At 38.5% G+C, this 18,087-nt stretch overlaps 1 protein-coding gene across 1 annotated transcript in view; it reads right to left on the bottom strand.

The window, feature by feature from the left end:
• arfgef2 (ARF guanine nucleotide exchange factor 2) overlaps positions 1-18,087 on the bottom strand; it is a 44,104-nt gene that overhangs the window by 21,702 nt on the left and 4,315 nt on the right. The window contains exons 2-17 of the mRNA XM_088082588.1: positions 17,847-17,877; positions 16,571-16,694; positions 13,419-13,565; positions 12,326-12,505; positions 10,720-11,020; positions 9,848-9,967; positions 9,585-9,706; positions 7,333-7,466; positions 6,432-6,666; positions 6,148-6,247; positions 3,104-3,243; positions 1,429-1,537; positions 1,110-1,299; positions 890-1,001; positions 577-782; positions 336-420 (exon numbers count right to left, since the gene is read on the bottom strand). Of these exons, the coding sequence (XP_087938714.1) occupies positions 336-420; positions 577-782; positions 890-1,001; positions 1,110-1,299; positions 1,429-1,537; positions 3,104-3,243; positions 6,148-6,247; positions 6,432-6,666; positions 7,333-7,466; positions 9,585-9,706; positions 9,848-9,967; positions 10,720-11,020; positions 12,326-12,505; positions 13,419-13,565; positions 16,571-16,694; positions 17,847-17,877 (2,336 nt within the window). The remainder of the gene's footprint in view (positions 1-335; positions 421-576; positions 783-889; positions 1,002-1,109; positions 1,300-1,428; positions 1,538-3,103; positions 3,244-6,147; positions 6,248-6,431; positions 6,667-7,332; positions 7,467-9,584; positions 9,707-9,847; positions 9,968-10,719; positions 11,021-12,325; positions 12,506-13,418; positions 13,566-16,570; positions 16,695-17,846; positions 17,878-18,087) is intronic.

Below are 18,087 nucleotides of genomic sequence, written 5' to 3'. Positions count from 1 at the left end.
TCTGATGCAATATTCACAGGAAATAATCTGCTCTAAATGAACTCATCTCCCTTATTTTACACAAACGTCAGTTATTGCCTTCACCATTTGTGTTTATTGCACAGTTTGAGCTGTTCTGTACTGTTATTGTTACGCACTAAATATAATATTAAACATTCATGTCACTTTTTCAGCAGTTATCAGTTTACTCGATGAAAGAAAAGGTGTTACAACAATCCTTATCAAATACTCCACAGAGAGTCAGGACACAGTTGCATCCTGGATGATGTAATAACCCACATATAGTGATTATGATAATAATAGTGAAGGGTCATAAAACAAATAACAGTTCTCACCTGAGGACTGTGCAGGTCAGTGGTGAGCATGATGATGGAGTATGCCAGCACGTAGGCCGTGTCTGCGCTGGCAAACAGAGTCTGCCTGCAAAAGAAGACGCGTATTAGGGCAAGAGTTAGTCATTAGTTTTCTTTCTATGTAAATTCTTCTCACTTTATGTAAAAAAAAGACCTCACTTTGGCTTAATTTGACAAGCTCCAATGTCTTTTATTTTGATAGGAAATCTACGATGGGCCTTACCCTTGGTTGCACTCCAAATATCGAGCAGCGAACTTCTCCATCAGCCTGTCGATCTTTTGGGCTTCACCGGGCAGCCTGAAGCCTTCCAGGAATGCTCTGAGCGCAGAAACAAAGTCCCGCCCGCAGAAGTCCAGCTGGTCCACATAGCAGTACATCACCTCTTTGTTGAACTTAATGTTCTCGCCCAGAAACTCTCCCACCTGGGTCTGTGGATGCAAAGGTAAAGTGGTTGGAGGGGATTACTAACTTGAATAAACAGTTTTCTTAGTTGAGAATACAGCGTTGTACAATTAAAGAGTGCGTAACGTCTCACAGTGTCCAGTCTGTCCTCCTGGTGGAGGAACTGGGCGATGTCCTCTGCTGTGGAACCCAGCATGCCCTGGTCCTGCAGGTACTGCACACCTCGCTTCGGCTTCTTGTTGAAACTGGGGGGAAAAAACAGAGGAACAGAGGAAAAAATCAACGCTCATTTTCTCTAAACAAGAACAAAAAGGATGGAGGCAGAATGTTCTGCATAAAACAAATGGTCTCACAGTTCGATGCCGTGCTCGATGATGTCCTTTTGCTGTTTGATGACCTCATACTGCTCAGGGTGGTCCGCCTGGGAGGCGGTGATGCTGGAGGACACGGTGGAGTCTAGAGAGCTGATGCTGTCTCGACGTCCTGCCAGTGGCTCGGGGAGCTTCAGCTCTCCTCCCTCACTGTCAGACGGATGCTCCTGGCCTACACACACACACACAAAAAAAAAAATTAAAAAAACAAAAAATATATATATATATATATATTTATATATAGGCACTGCCCCCTCTTCCTGTGTATTGTTCACATATTTACTGCACATCAAAAACTCACCCAGGTTAGCTTGAAGGTTTGGGTTGACGTACATGTCTTTGCTCCACTCCACCATACATTTCAGGATGGACACCAGACACTCCAAACCTTTCTTCCGCAGGCTCAGCTCCTGTGGATATCACACAACCAACCAACATCATTTACACACTCACACAAACAAGTCAACAGAAACAAAGTGAGGGTCCCACTTTGGCCTTGACCACATCACAACTATGTGCTGGGCGGTAAGGCTTCCATATTCCATATTTTCTCTAAAATAACACCACTGCTTGATTTAACCTTTATGATCATGCCAGTGTGACCACTGTCGTGTAGTACTGTGAATTTAGAGACAAAATTTATGACATTTTAGGGGGCTTTCGTTTTGAAATTCCATATCAGAAGGTCCAGATATTGTCTGTTGCCCCCTTTTACCCTACATGTTCAGGGCTATGAATATCTTGCTGTTATGCAACCTTGCCATTTTATCTTAAAGCTACAATCGAGAAAAGCAACAGCACCGAAACTGTGTTCATGTAAAAGGGACAGCTGGCAGGACGGGATTAGGACTGGATGGGGTGTGACGTTTTGATTGCGTGTTATATGTGCGACCCATCGCGGGAGATTTATAAAGTAGCTGATAGCAGTCAGCAGCTATCTCACAGAAAAACAGCAGCTATGAATATCCAAAAACTGGGAAACAGTGAGATTTGGAAGCTCCATAACCTACGGGCAGAGGACGAGGTCAGCCATTGTTATCGTTTTTATAAAGCGCTCCTGACACATTATATATCACACTTGAAGCCGACACCATTGTGACACTCTGGGGTGAACTGCCATTTTGGAGACTCGGTCTTTGGAAGTTTGACTAAGAATTCACAGAGTTAAAATTCAATTATTCTCTGAAATATAGTTTGAAGGCGGTAGTTTTATTGTTAAATGATCATGATTAGGTTAAGTATATCAGTTTTGTTTATTTATTCATGTACGTATATGTACGTATTTTTTTAATGAATTTATTATTGATAGACAGACAAGGTATAAGGTACAGGGTAGATTTATTAGTCGTTTCTTTCAGATATTGATTAAAAGTGAAACAGACCATGGCTTCTATTTTGAAGCCAGTCCTCACACTCTCTTACTGTAATACCTGGTATATACATGCACCACAAAACAACATTAGGGCTAGTTAAGAGGCTGCAGTTTGACTCCAGTCTTCTGCACTGGGTGTTATTTAGGTGATGAAAAGTTTTGTGGTTCTGCTTACTTTTAGCAGCAACCATTTTGTGGCATACTTCACAGAGGAAATTAGTCTGCTCCACATCTGCCATCCTGAAAGTGAACCAGATGTGGATGACAGACCCACTCCGGGATCTTCCTGCGTTTAATTGGATATGAACTCAGAACCATTATTGACGTTTAACTGGTGGACGTGGTTGATCAGTTTGGGGTGTCTGTGTGCTTTTTAATGCATAAAGAAATTACTAAAATGCATAAGAACTATCTTGATATGATAAAGTATTCATCTGCCATATTGCTCCAAAAAAATGACACGTTGCCCAGACCTACTAGGATACAAAATATTCATGTGAAACATTGAGGAATTAGTAAGATGACCCATTTAATCAAAACTTGTGCTCCTATGTTGTTGATCTCTACAAATTGCAACAGAGTGACCATGAATCATTGAGTGTACCTGCAGAGGAGTCATCCCGAGCTCCTGCCCGCTCCTTCCCTGGGCGATCTTCGACAGGTCGTTGACAAGCCGCTCAAAGATGTTGGCTGCGTTCAAGTCGCAGTCGTAGTTCACATAAATGTCAACCACGCACTGGGCATCTGGAGGGGAGGGAAATGTAAGTAAAAATGTTTAAAATACAGAGTAAATTCATTTTTTAAGATACAAGAAGTGATACGGTAAATCACTGTTGGCTGAAGTGATCAATGAAAGCAATCATGACTCAAATCATAGGCCACTTTAACCAAAACCTGATCATGGTGGCAACAGTTAAACTATTTCAAGAGTTTTGTGTAAAGTGCATCACTGTCAACTGAATATCAGCAGAATACCTCCAGAGCTGCACTAGAAAAAAGACAATTGATAGGATGACGCTCACCAACAACTCCCAACTCCGCTGTGCTGCTGGTGTGTATTCGACATGTGACTCGAGTCATGGGACGCCATGACAAGCAGCTACAGTCGGAGGGGTTAAGCCCCTGTCAGTCATGTGTCCTGTTATGTTAATAGCATGGTGGTTTTAAATGTTACATCTCTAACTGTGTGTCCTCTGTAACGTTTCTGTAAGACTTCAAACACATCAGTCTGAATCTAATGCTGTCAGATTCACATAACAGCTAAAGCACAACAAGCTTACAGAAAGAGACGAAATGCTTATGTTGTTCCGCCTTATTAAGAATCTGACATATAAATCTTATGTTACTAAATGCTCCTTTGCTCAATGAAAATAAAATCTGTTTAATCTAAGTATTAAAACTCAAAAGCTGAAGGGTATCGTGGACGGAACATATATTCACATTTAAATCAGACATCACTTTAAGTTAGATTTAAGCCTTTTTAAGACTTTTTTAACGGCACTTGGAATGAATCTTGAGACTAATTTTCTTATAACCAAAACTGAAAAAGGACAGTTTTATTTAGCCTTTGGTCCAGTGAAAAAGTTAGATTATTTGCATCAAATGTCAAACAACCTTTTAAGAGTAATATACATGTATGACAATAAATAAATAATTTTATCATAAAAGTATCTTTTAGTTTTACTAATCAAAGCAGGAAATATCGGGCACTATATGGCACACACTGATTTTCTTAGCGATTTTGTGTTTTTTTCACTCTGCATGTCAGACTGCACAGCTTGGATCTCCATCATGACGAGTTTAGGAAGAGGAGTTTATTAAATGATTTAAAAAAAATAATAATAAATAATAAAAAAAACAAATGTTGCCAGTTATTTTGAGATTTTACAATAAAACGTCAGGAAAAAAATCATAAAATCCTACTTGCCATTTCATAAGACTCTTGAAAGACGAATTTAAGTAATTTTAAGACCAAACAAGGCCTTATTTTTAGATGAATGAATCCAATGCTTTTAAAGGCTTTTTAGGATTCGCGGAAACCCTGGATCTAAGAAGATATGATTATAACAGCACCTCCCCTAAGCTAATGTTGAGCTACTCATGAGTTAACTGTTCATAGTTTATTTCTGATTCTATTGTTTCTTTTCTTTAGGAGTACAAGTATGCAGCCAGACCTCCTTTCAAAGTATTATTGTTATAGATTTTATTGATTTATTTAGTTTTTAATTACTTCATTTATTTATTTATCTTGGGTTCTAGCTTGGCTTGAGTAAATGGATAATAATAAGCATTTGTTGTTTACATACTCATTTTAATAAAAATCAGTCTCCTTTTCTACCAACCTCAGCTGTAACAACATCTAATCCTATTTCACTTCACATATCGGTCTTAACTCACAAGGTTCAAATGAACATGTTCAGGGAAGTGATTCTGAAATATTTTCACACAGGCCGGAAGATGTGATGGTAACAAATTTAAGTGTATAGAGGTGCAAGAAATAATCTTTGCAGTTTATTACTTTTTTTGTTGTCCTGCCAAATTTCGTTTAGAACTTTACCGGGAGGTGGACTGGTTTCTTTTTATATCTTTTGTTTGCTTTTTTTATTGGTTTTCTTTAAAAAAAAACAATAAAAAAAAACCATACTTTTAGTATCACCTGTATGAACAATTTTGCAACATATAAGTCCAATCTGTTTTAATTTAATTTGATTTGTTTCCCAATTTAATGTTAGAAACAGAAAATGATGTAAGCATGCTGTCCTGTATAATGTACGCTAATTTTAATTCCAATAAAAATTTAAATTAAAAAAAGAAGAAACACATTAACAAGCTTAGCTTAAGCTGCTGAGGAGATGATTCTCACCTCAGAGTAGTGTATAAAAAGCGTCTTCAACTCTTTGCACTGTAAGGGTGGGAAATGTTAAAAATAGCGCAGCTTGTGTACAACCAGAGGAATCATGGGACCAGATGTCTCTCTCCTCATGTTTACTACTCACATTCATGCAATAAATGAATAAATGAACATCTTCGTATTCTGAGATTGTGCGCTGTCTGACATTATGAAACAGGCAGCAGAATTCTCCATCTACAGTATGTAATAAATGATTAAACTGATGTGAAATATTTTTAGGTTCGCAAGAGGAGGTAAGTCCCCAAAAAACAAAATCCATCAGCGATGCAGCCGTCTTCCATCACATCATTAAAATTCAACCGATACCACTTCCTCTCACACAGCAGGAGCCTCATCAGAAGATCAGAAGATCCTTTTTTGCTTATTTCTTATGTTGTTCTTGTTTTTTCAATCAAACTGTAAAGCACTTTGGATTGCATTTAATTTGTTTGAAAGGTGCTATATAACTAAAATTTGATTGATTGACTCTTCTTCATGAATTCATTTGTTCATTTTATTAATATACTTTTTAAAATTGATCTATCCTTGTGTGCTTTTGCTTATTTACCTGCTAACTTGCTTTTTGCCTTGTACTTTTGTTGTGATTTATTACCACCAAAACTGGCTTGAAGTTAAGTTTTTGTAACAGTTTTTTGTTTTTTTTGTAAAGCTCCTGGCTGCCAAAAAAACCAAAGTATTTATTTTTATGTTTTGTAAAGTTGGCATCAGTGGATTCTGTGTACTTGGCGTCTGTGTACCTGCACAGATGCGTGTTAGTGTCTGGATGACCATCCACTTGTGCTCGAAGGAGCTAGTCGATGTCTCCAAGATGGTCAGAAAAATCTCCCGGAAAAACACCTGAGGCAACGTGGACGAGAGGAGACAGAAGACAGTGTCACTTTCCAATCAAACAAGCTGCATTAAAGAACGTTATTATAAAAATTTAAAAAAATAAAACAGCTGCACATCTCTCTTCAGTCTAAAATATGCCAGACAGCCTGAATAAGCCCAGATGATAAAGTGTGTTTCTCTGCGTCTGTACCTCAATCTGCATCTTCAGGTGGACCTTGAAGTGTGACAGCAGGGTGAGGAAGATAGCCAGCGAGAGCTCGAAGACCTCAGGCACAGAGGAAACGCCATTTTTGGACAGCGCCACGCACAGGTACTGTTTGATGGCGTTGACGAACATCTCGTGGGTGCGGAACACGGGCCCGGCGCCCTGCAGCACGGAGAGCAACAGCTGCAGGGACACGATCTTGGACCGCAGCTCATGGGACCTGCAGAGGAGAGGGACCGTGACACTGTGTGCTTTAAATACACAAATAAAAGAAACACACAAAGATCCAGCGGCACGCTCAGTCGACACAGATGTGCCCCATTAACTCATCAATAAATGTTCTGATTTATTCTAAATGGAGGGAAATACAAGCTACTTGTGTGTAGAGGTTTTTCTTCACAGTATTTATTAAATGTAGGCCAGACTGACTTCTTTGTCAGTTTCTTCCAGGCTCAGTTTTCTCTAGCCTATTCACACTGACTGGCTCCTGGTCTAATGTTACAGTAACTAGAGATGACGGGGCCACACCAAAGATGGAGAAGAGCAAATTAACCTGCAGAGACTGAGATGAGGCGCTGTGTCAAAGCCGAAAGCATCTACATTCATTTCCGTGAACTGCAGCATGACAAAAAGAGGTTGCCACATAAAAGACTTACAATTGAAATGTACAGTATGTTAATTTTTGCCACTTTGATGGTATCGTGAAATAAAATCATTCACTGTTAAACAACCAATACTGCCGATGAAAACTGAGCCTATTAGACACGACTCAGTCAGAAATCAGGTTCATGGAGCAGGAAATCTATTCCAGTTGTTATTCTCGTCACTAGGGATGGGGAAAAAAACAAACGATTTTAGAAAGAGATTGTTATATGAAAAAACTGACTTTGGGTCTGGAGGTCCGTCAGCGAGGGGCTTCATGGAGAGTTTGCACAGAGAGCGGAACACCAGAAAGGCGTCTTTCTGCAGGATGTGAGAGAACCGGGCAGCACTGTGGGGTCCCTGCAGCGCCTCAGCATCCTGAGACAGAGGAAGAAAATCACTTTTATATTTTATGCAAACAACACATCATCAAAACAGGAAAGCAGCAGCTCTGATATGTCCTAAACTGTGACTGTGATGGGACATTTCCATAATGACTCCAGATGTGTCCTGATGTTGGAACAGAGAAAAATAGGATAAACATTCTCCCTTAAAATGTTTCTCATTTTACTTTTAATCAAGACAGAGCAGCTTACTACTTAATCATATTCATAAAACTGAAGTTCTCTAAAACTACTGCAAATGTTCATATCGCTTCAGCTGTGCACAGTGTGACTGATGAAAGGGACTTAAGTATTGCTGCTCAGTTTTCCTTAATAAAAATCAAAGTAGACCATTTTTACACAATGGAAGAAAGCTTTCTGGCCATATCTCACATGTGCCAGACACATTATCAGTAGGCAGGGCTGCCTGTGTTCGGAAAGTACGCAATTAGTCGGCTAGACAGTTAAAAATTTCTACTCTTAGTAGTGTGTACCAGAGTTACAACTCAGTTTAACGTCTTATGAAGATACCCACAGGAGAACGAGAGGAGTTTGGATCAGCATGCGAGACTAACCAGCAGTTCTGATTACCCACGACTCTGCCTGTCTCTCTATCTTTCACACACAGACACACACACACACACAAATACAAATATGTGCTTCCAGACTCAACTGATGGAACTGTGTGCATGCAACCAGTAGAAGTCAGCAGCTGTTTAATGCAGAAAGTATGTCCGAACTTCAAACACACACTCGCTCCAGGCTGAATGACAGAGTAGCTTTTGGTTGCATGAGAGATCCCAACAAGCCAGGACATTTATGGATGTGTGTGTGTGTGTGTGTGTGTGTGTGTGTGTGTGTGTGTGTGTGTGTGTGTGTGTGTGTGTGTGTGTGTGTGTGTGTGTGTGTGTGTGTGTGTGTGTGTGTGTCAATTTGTGTGCACCCTCTTGCATGAAAGAGTTAGCAATTGGGTGTGTGTTTTGAAAGGAGATGAGTCGGGATGTTGAATACACAGTAAATAAATGTTATTTGTTTTGTAGGCTAATGTGTTTTGTTCATAATGAACAATGTAAAGTGCCACCCATTTCAGCAGCATTTAGAATAAAATTTGGTTAAAGAAAAATGTCATTAATGATTTCAAATTGCTCCTATAATATATGCAATGTTTTTTCAGACATGTTTAACCTCATGCATTGCGTTACCTATGCTCAAATCTTTTAAGAAACACATTGGGCATCATGCAAGCAACTATATACCAACAAACTGTCATTGTTTTTGCTCTTATCCAGGATCTGTTCTTATTTTGTCAGTACCCATTGATTTTTGGGATTCTAATTTTTGCTTTTTTTTTTTTTTTAGGTAAGAAAAATTTTAACGTGTGGTCAAGAGCACTCTGACCGAGATAAGAGAAAAACATCTAGTTTTCACAGATCACGAACTGCTGCCCAGCGCAAGAAAAAATAAGGTTTATATTTGAAGAATATATGATAAAAATGCATCAGTTTCATTAATCAAATTTAGATAACATTTTTAAAGTAATTACAATGACTGGATTATTCAATTTCAGGGCTAAAGAAATACAGCTAAACTTGGTGCATTGTGAAAATATTAGAGAAATGTAAAAGAATGTTGCTGCATGAGTCACATTGTCTCTTACCATCTAACTTTAATACTTACTGTTACCTGCCTGCCGCCATTGTGTCCAACGGACGAGTTTGCATTATGTCATCTACCAGCAGGAGCTTTTATTGGTACCGTGCTAAGCAATGCATTCTGGTAGTTGTAGGTTTTGTACATTTTAAGCAAAAGCAAACATCACAGCCCTTTCTCTCCGTTTCTCTGGTCATGTGGACTAATTCCAAAAGTATTTGCGTCTTTCAACTGCAGAGACAAGCCAGTTTTATGAAAAGACCACCTTTCCAGCAATGAAATACTTCTTTAACCATCATATATCTAACTTATTGCAGACGCAAACCACAACAGAATAACGGACCCATATGCACTTCAAGATTAATTTATTTTTTTAGAATTTAAATTGTTCATTTCACTGTTTTTGTCCTCAGCACACAACAAATAATAATGATAAATAATTGATTGTATCAACACAACTCACCAGCATATCTGTGGAGGAAACAGAGGAGCGGTCCTCAATGATGCCGTTCATCTGCTGACCCTCTGTCCTGACCCTGGGGGGGGCCACTTCTGTCTGCTCCTCAGCAGGGTGCTGCTCACCTCCTGGAGGAGAGGCCATAATGGATATTTACAGGTTATGACCGCCATTTAAAACACTGTATTTTAACATTTATTAAGAACAAAAGAGACAGGAGATGTAAAAGAGAGGATAACTGAAAGAAAAACAGCAGAGTGCGTTCTGACCTGTTCCTTGTTGCTCTCCTTCAGTCGCTGCTGGATTTGGCTCGCTCTCTGCTTTGTCCGCTTCTTCAGCTCGCTCAGCTGCTGCAGGAGGCGTCTCCACACCATCTTCAAAAACTGAGTCTGATGGAAACAAAGAGGATGACCAGTCATGAATAATAAAGAAGCCATAACATACAAACTGCAAAATCAAAGTCAGATTTTCCTAAATAAAAATACTTAAAAGAAACAATGATTTTTATTTAGGAAAACTAAATTGGAGCCTAAAGTTTAACCCTTTGAAACTTGAGCAAAGTTGCTTGATTTCTTTCAAAAACATGAGTAGAAGGCAATGAGCAACAAAAGAAAAAAAATCACTCAAAATTAGCAAGAAATTAGTAAAAAGTACAAGAAAATAATCAGAGAATTAGAAAAAAAGGAAATAGGAAGAGAAAATGACCCAGGAAAAGTGCCTAAAAATTATGATTCTGTAACATAATTTTAAATATGTAATTATGACCATTGTAAATGTAGTTTTTCTTTCATTTTTACTGTAGCTTTTAAAAATAATTTTCTAAATAAATGAAAAAATAAGTAATAAAAAATATTGGAAAACAAAAGGGAAATGACCTGGAAAAAGTTCTTAAAAATATTATAATTTTTTGTTTTTACATTGTTTTTTTCTGTTTTCCCCATTTTCCCCTAACTTTTTTTTAACAACTCATTTTCTAAGTCTGACCTCCAATTACACCCCCCCCCCTATGTTTTTTAAAGAAATCGCACAAATTTGCTCAGACATTTTTGTGATAGGCGTCTGAAAGCAACACAATAACAGCAATGTCGCTCCAGGTTTCAAAGGGTTAAAGTGGAAGCCGGGGATCCAGGTTGACACAAACCTCTTGATGGTGTGATCTGTTCTGCTCCTCCATTCATCGGAGCGTTTCCGCCCTCGGGTTCTCCATTGATGGATGGTGTGTCTTGGTCCTGGTCCGGGTCGGGGGCTGGCGGTGGGGGCGTGGAGCTGGTTGTGTTGGTGAGGTCTGGAGAACTGGCTGCTGGGGATGGGGAGCTCTGGGGTTCTGGAGTCGGTGTCTGGTCAGACCGGGGTGAGCCGGACCGCCGATTGCCTGGGACTGGCGACGGGTTCTGCTGGGGCAGACGGAGCCGGTCCTTCTCCTGCTCCTGGGCCTCCAGAGCCTGTAGAGGCAGCGGAAAGAAAAGCCATGTTGGGGAATAGGTTAATAAAAGGAAATGTGGACACAACCACTAGTCACAGAAATAACGCAGATTTGAATCCAAAAAAGATGAAAATAAACAATTAGATAGATTATTCTCTAATTTTTCTTTTTTTGTTTCTTTATTTGTGGTTTTGATTGTATTGCTTGAATTTCTGTAGTTGCTGATGGATGGTGATTCTTATTAATTTATAGTGACATGTTGCATCTTGTATTATTTGTCCTGTTGTTTTAAATTCTCATTTATACCCTAGTTTTGTCTCTCTCATTTTCAGTAAGACTGTTTGGCTTTCTGTTGTTATTTTGACCTCTTATGCTATATAAATGAAGTTATTATAAAGTCTGACCGGCTGATTCACATTAAAAAATAACTACCTGTGATTCCACAATATTTCAACTAAAACTTAAATAAAAAGTAAAAATAAAATAAAATAAAATAAAAATCTTTAAGAAAATCACCTGGGAAAAGTTCCTAAAATATAGTAATTATAATTTCTAATAACGTAATTTTAAAAATGCAATTTTGCTAATTATAAATGTAGTCTTTTCCTAGCTTTTCTATTTTTCCCTTAACATTTTTCAGTCGCTTTCTAGAAAATAATTCTCCAAATCTATTCATTTGTTTAACATTTCTTGCCAACTTGCACACTGCACCAATTTGCTCAGAGTTCAAAGATTTAAATATCTGTAAAAGGCACCTGCAAGCTACCTGGAGCTACATCACAAAAGTGATGTAGCTCCAGGTTTCAAAGGGTTAATATAATTAGCAAAGGCTAAGAACAGTGGTGTAGACAGTAACAAATCTGTCATATCTGACAGAAGACCCAAATCCTGGCAGAAGGGTCTGGCTTTACGATGCTTTCCTGGCAAATGTTACTATCTAAGGTTGTGTGAAGAGCAGTCAGCCACTTATAATCACACAGCAGTAACCATGGCAACATATAAAGCCTGGCCTTCCTACTCACGCTGTTGTTTCTGTGCAATGAATAAAACTCTTTTTTTCTGTTCCTTCAGTATTTACCTTCAAAGAAAAGTTTTTTAATCACTTGAACCCTAAGGGACTGTTTGGCGCATTTTATGCACATTTCACTTTATGATCATTTTGGCTGGGTTTATGAATATGGCATAAATTTATGTTTCATGTGGATATCCTTATTGTTTCTTTTGGTGATCTAGTTTTAACAGACAGTGCAGAGGAGAAAGCAAGCATTCCTCAGTGTTTTGCCATCAGTTGTACAGACAGAGCAACAGTGGTAAATGCACTAACAGCCTGGTTCTCCATGCGTGTGAAGATAACGTTGAGCATCTGTGTGAGCGTTGCCTTGGCGGTAGTCTGGTTGATGAGGTTGCGGCTCGCCAGGTAGATGTTATAGCAGGTTCGCACGGTAAGCAGCACCGTGCCCTCGTGAATCTCGATGTGGGGGGAGGTCACCGCCGTCAGCAGGGCCTGGACGCAGAGACAAGGAAGTCAAGAGTTATCAGACAGGATGTCTTGTTCAGACGATGCTGCTGCACCTGCTGAATCACCACTCCACTTCCCTACTTATGTGGCACGATAAAACTGTAGTACTTCTCGTGCTGCAGTATGTTTGGTGCAAAATTAAGCTCCGTTATGCTTCCATTTTGATGCAAAAAAAATGGAAAATTATTTTTAAAAAATAGAATTTTGTGTTCATGCTCGTTTTAGACAGGTCAGTAAATAGACTGCACTGACATTGAGTTCTCATTCGATGGCCAACAGTAGTTGATAATCTGCTATAAATCTTTCGTCAACAGTGATAAAACTGCGTGCTTCTTACAGCAGGAGAGACTTTGCCCTTTCCAAACAATCAGGATGTGTATTTCATTCACCAAGAGGAAACTTCAGTGAGCAGCAGTTATGAATCATAATCGCTGTGTAAACAGTTAGGCAGGTTAACAAGCCAAACCAGTGAGCAAGAAATGTGAGTAAATGTGATAAAATGTCTGAGAAAGATGGCAAAAGTGTGCATGTATCACAGCATTACAAACTTAATATTTTTTTCACAAAACAAAAAAAAAAAAAAAAAAAAAAATTGGATTGCTGGTGTCGAAACTTGTTCAGAGAGGAAAAGTAGAAATGTGTTGCTCTTTAGATTTGTCAAAGGTGCAACAAATGAAGGCTGTCAGTCTAAAAACACCTTTAAATCCAATTTTATAAAATTGCAGCAAAGGGGAATGAATATTTGGATTTGTTATGAGATCACAGGCATCGTGTATTAAATGACTGAACTCTTTGGAGTCTCAGTCCTGACAGCTTTGATGGCGTCTCAGATAAACAACAGCAGTGACAGCTGGAGGATCTGAAGGCTGCCAGATGTGCAGAGGGGCTCTGGGTGTACCTTGATGATCTGTAGCTGGACTCCCTCGTCCGTCTGCGGGCCCTGGAAGCAGTTGCAGACGGTTTCCATCAGCCGATCGATCAGCCTCTTGCCCGGGGTCCTGCTGTCCGGGGCGTTGCCTGTGATGTGGCCGTACGCGATCAGCTTCTACAGTGGAGACGGTGCACAGGTTAGGTTAGGAGAAGTTTGGGGTCTCTGTGTGATTGAAGAGTGATTTTGTGGGGTGTGATGCACAGGATTCACTGCACGCATGTGACTGTGTCTGTACTGAAGTGGGTGAGTGTAGAGTTTGTTTCATTGGCGCTTGTGTGTTTGTTTGTTTTGCTCTGTTGTGGGTTTGTGACTCATTTTGTGTCCACAAACACTATTTGAAGAGGTAGTTCAGATCTTTAGAAGAGGAGTTGTATGAGTTAATTATCCATAGGTAATGTTTTACACACAAGAGATGTCAGTCAGCATGCCCCCCGTTTGAAGTGACAGAATGTAAGGAAAGCTCTGTACGGCGGGGACAGCAGCAAAACATATTTTAAACACCTAAAAAGTCTATAACAGTTAAGGTGTAAGCTATGTTGAGAGTATTTTACTGCTTTCTATTACCACCAGACAGCCCGAGGAGAGGCACTTTTTGTTTTTGTTCCCCTTTATGCTCTCATTAAAGCCACCAGCCTCCACTGACAAAAACAGCAATTTTGGCTCACTTAAGTCATTGAATCCAAACTAAAACTTTTAAATGTCAAAGTCGAACAATAACACAAAATAACTGATCAAAGCAGTGGTAGACCTGGGGTGGCCAGTAGCTGTAGAGCGGGTGCCCAAGTACAAAACGCTACGTTCTCGCTGCAGCAGCTGCAGGTTTGAGTCTGGCCTCAGCCCTTTTGCTGCATATCATCCCCTCTCTGTCCCCCTTTTCAGGCTATCACTGTCCCATCCATTCAAGGCAAAAAGTCCCAAAAATATTAATTTGAAAAAGCAGCAGTAGACCAGCAGCTCCTGTGATTAGCGATGTGAAATTACTGTTTTGAGTCTGGCTTTTAAGAGAGCGATATAACGGCTTTGGTTCCCCGTCGAAAATCACTGCCTAATGGTGGTGAAGCAGTGACAATTTTTTTTAAATATAGTGCACACTAAAATCTCTCATAACACCCAAAAATATGCATCTATTTGGCACAATGCTAAAATAAAAATAGGTAAACAAACCATTTACTGGGCCCAATGGTTGAAAAATGGCATTAGAACATTAGATGATATTTTTGAGGAGGGTAATTTTGTGTCCTATCAAACATTATTAGAAAAATTTAAACTTAAAGGAAGAGCCCATTTTTGGAAATATTTACAACTCAGACACTGCATTAAAGATAAGATACTTCTACATGATGATGCTAATATTATTGATCAGTTCTTAAAATTACCATCAAGACTTCAAACAGCCTCCAAGTGGTACGAGATATGTCCCTGGAAGACCAGCAAAGGGTGTGATTATTTAAGGAAGCTATGGGAGAAAGATTTGGATTGTCTTTTGGATGAAGGAGTGTGGAAGGGGATTCTTTCCGACACTGAAAAATATGTCAGAGAAGCAAGGAGCAAATATATTCAATATAAAATAATACATAGATATTACTATACCCCTACTAGACTGAATAAAATGAAATTAATAAATGATGACTTATGCTGGAAATGTAAAACACAACGTGGTACATATCTACACGCAATGTGGGAATGTACTCAAGTTTTCCCATTGTGGGAAAACGTTTTGAAGGTAATAGGGAATTGGCTAGGATGTATTCTTCCAATCTCACCAAGGCTCTGTCTCCTTGGGGACAGAACAAAAGTACCAAATTTAAACAAATTTAAATATCGAATATTAAAATCTGCTCTATTAACTTGTGCTCGTCTGATTTTGAGGTGTTGGAAAGAACCCCAAACCCCAACTATGGAAATGTGGAAAGTTCAAATGATGGAAACGGCTGCATGTGAAGAAATGTTGATGAGACTGAACGGTGGGAATGAATCTGCTAATGAACAATGGGAAAGGTTTAGAAATTTTGTATGTACAGGAAACTGAAAAGTAAATATTTACCTGTCAATGTGACTTGATATGATAGTATTCAGGGTGGTTCCAGGTCTCGAAGAGTAAAATTTAAGATTTTTGATGCCTTGGGGCTTGGCAAGCCAATAATTAATTAGTACTTTGAGAACCTGCAACTACCTTATACCACACCTACTGAACACCCATTATTCAAACCTTATTGTTGAACCTCTCAGTTTTTATTTTAGATAATTGGTGATAGACATTGCCTGCTGGAACCTGCCAATTTGTTCTGTTTTATTGTATTTGTTGTTGTAAAAATTAAAATTCAATAAAATGTGAATTACAAAAAAAAAAATATAGTGCACACTTTAAATAAAGAAAATTAGCTGGAAATAAGAACAAGTAAATAAATGTAAAAATAAATAAAGAAATAAATAAATACCCCAAATCAAACACATAAACAAACAAAAAAAAAACAAGAAAGTAAAAAGAAAAACACAAAAGCAAGGAACTGATCAGCAAAAAAGGCTTTCAAATTATAATAATTTTAAATACATAGTTATGATAATCACAGTTCTCTGGAAATTTTTCCCAAGCTTTTTTTAAATTTTCTAATTTTTTTAATGTCTTGCAATTTCCAAAATAATAATGATAATAATAATCTTGCCAAGTTGCTAAAAGCCTTTACAGTTTTTTTGACAGAAATCAATTTGCTCAGAGTTCAAAGCTTTAATAGAGCAATTAATATACTTAACGTATTATAGCTAATGTGAACACAGAAATGTAGCTGCTATGAAAAGCTACTGAAACGTGAAAGAATGCAGTGTGTGTTTGTGTGCGTGGAATGTGGAGCCTTTGTTCCACGTGAATGTCAGGAGTGTGAAACAGGTGGAACAAGATCTCCCTCCTGCAGCCGTTAAGTGGGAAATTCAACCAAAAAATACCTGCTGTGGAGAGGAGTCGTGGAGGAAGCAGAAAAACTTATGGCCAGTATAGCCTGTGTGTGTGTGTGTGTGTGTGTGTGTGTGTGTGTGTGTGTGTGTGTGTGTGTGTGTGTGTGTGTGTGTGTGTGTGTGTGTGTGTGTGTGTGTGTGTGTGTGTGTGTGTAGCAGTGAATACTGACCTGCAGACAGTCCAAAGACGTGCTAACTATCCGGGGGGACTTTGACTGACAGGCCAACTCGAAGGGCAGCACATATTTGTCAGCCTCGATGTAGTTGGCTCTAGGTGGAACCACTGTGCCATCCCTGCAGGGAGGAGGAGCGCAAACAGCAGTGTGAGCTAGATATAATAATAATAATGATAACTTTATATACATACATATACATATATATATATACATACATATATATATATATATATATATATATATATATATATATCACATTTAAAAACAGCATTTACAAAGTTCTTTGGCAAACAAAGAAAAGGCAAGAAACCCCAGACAAAATACAAAATAATAATAAAAGCCAAACAATAATGTCACACAAAGGCCAGAGTTAAGGCGGAATTAGAGGCAGAAACGTGTTAGGAAAATACAATAGCAAAATAAAGGCCATAAACAGAAAACATTATTATTAGTATTATTGTTATTATTATTAACAAGTATAATAATTAGCAGGATCAAGACAGACTAAAAAAATAAAAGAAAAAATTAAAAGATAAATTCAAAAGCGATGAAGGAAAAAAAGAGACAACCTCACATAAAACCAAGTCTTTAACCCTTTGACACCTAAGCTTGGTTTCTTGCCAAAAAAGTGCCAAATCATATAATTTTCTTTCTTATTAAAATTTTTGTATTTTTTCTGTCCTTGCTTACCATAACATAATTTTTAATATATAATTAAGAGAATTGTAAATACGGTTTTCTGGAAAATTTTATTATTGTTAATTTTGCTCAGGTTTCAGAGGTTAAAACTCTTGTGAAAGGTGTCTAAATGCAGAACAAGAAAACGGATGACAGTACAGGTGTTAAAGGGGATAAAAATGAGTTTTAAGAAGTTTTTGAAAAGAGGTCACTGATTCTGTGAAGACAGAGTCCCACTGACAATTAACGCCTAGTGCTGTGTAAAACATTTAACTGTGCATTTATATTTTCACAGTGCTGAATTTTATGGAGCATTTAAACCTCAGATTGTTAAATAATGGCATAACGTTTAATAACGGCTTGCCTGTAGCAGCAGTTATGTTACCTGAAGGCTGTTTGAAGTGCTGCTGATATACTCCTAAGTAGCAGTTATAAAAGCAGCAGATCACCTTGGTTGCAAATCACAGTGAGCAGCAGAGTTTACTGCAGACTGCTGCAGGGCAAACCTTGCCTCACAAGAAAAGCAAACTGCTGCTGTGCTTTCATTCATTCAGTCATTCAGGGAAAAAGATACACGCATAACAATACTCACTTTTGTTTTTCAAGCTCTGCCTTGATTTCATCTGTGGAGGGAGACACAAGAGATGAAATGTTACTGAAGTCTGAACTTTGACCCTTTTCAGCTCCCATCAGCGATGTGACTGTAGATCTGGGGGTTACTGGCACAGTTACATTTCAGACTGTAGCAGGACATGTTTTGTTTCAATTTTTCATAGTATACTATTGTATAATGAGCTAGATTTAATCTGAGAGTGCCTCGATTATTTTATTTC

Source organism: Plectropomus leopardus, chromosome 9 (genome assembly GCF_026936395.1).
Source record: "Plectropomus leopardus strain MGB_pleo_1.0 chromosome 9, ASM2693639v1, whole genome shotgun sequence".
Classification (NCBI taxonomy): Eukaryota; Metazoa; Chordata; class Actinopteri; order Perciformes; family Serranidae; genus Plectropomus; species Plectropomus leopardus.
Note: the sequence above shows the minus strand (reverse complement) of the source record. Positions and strands in the feature narration are given on the sequence as shown.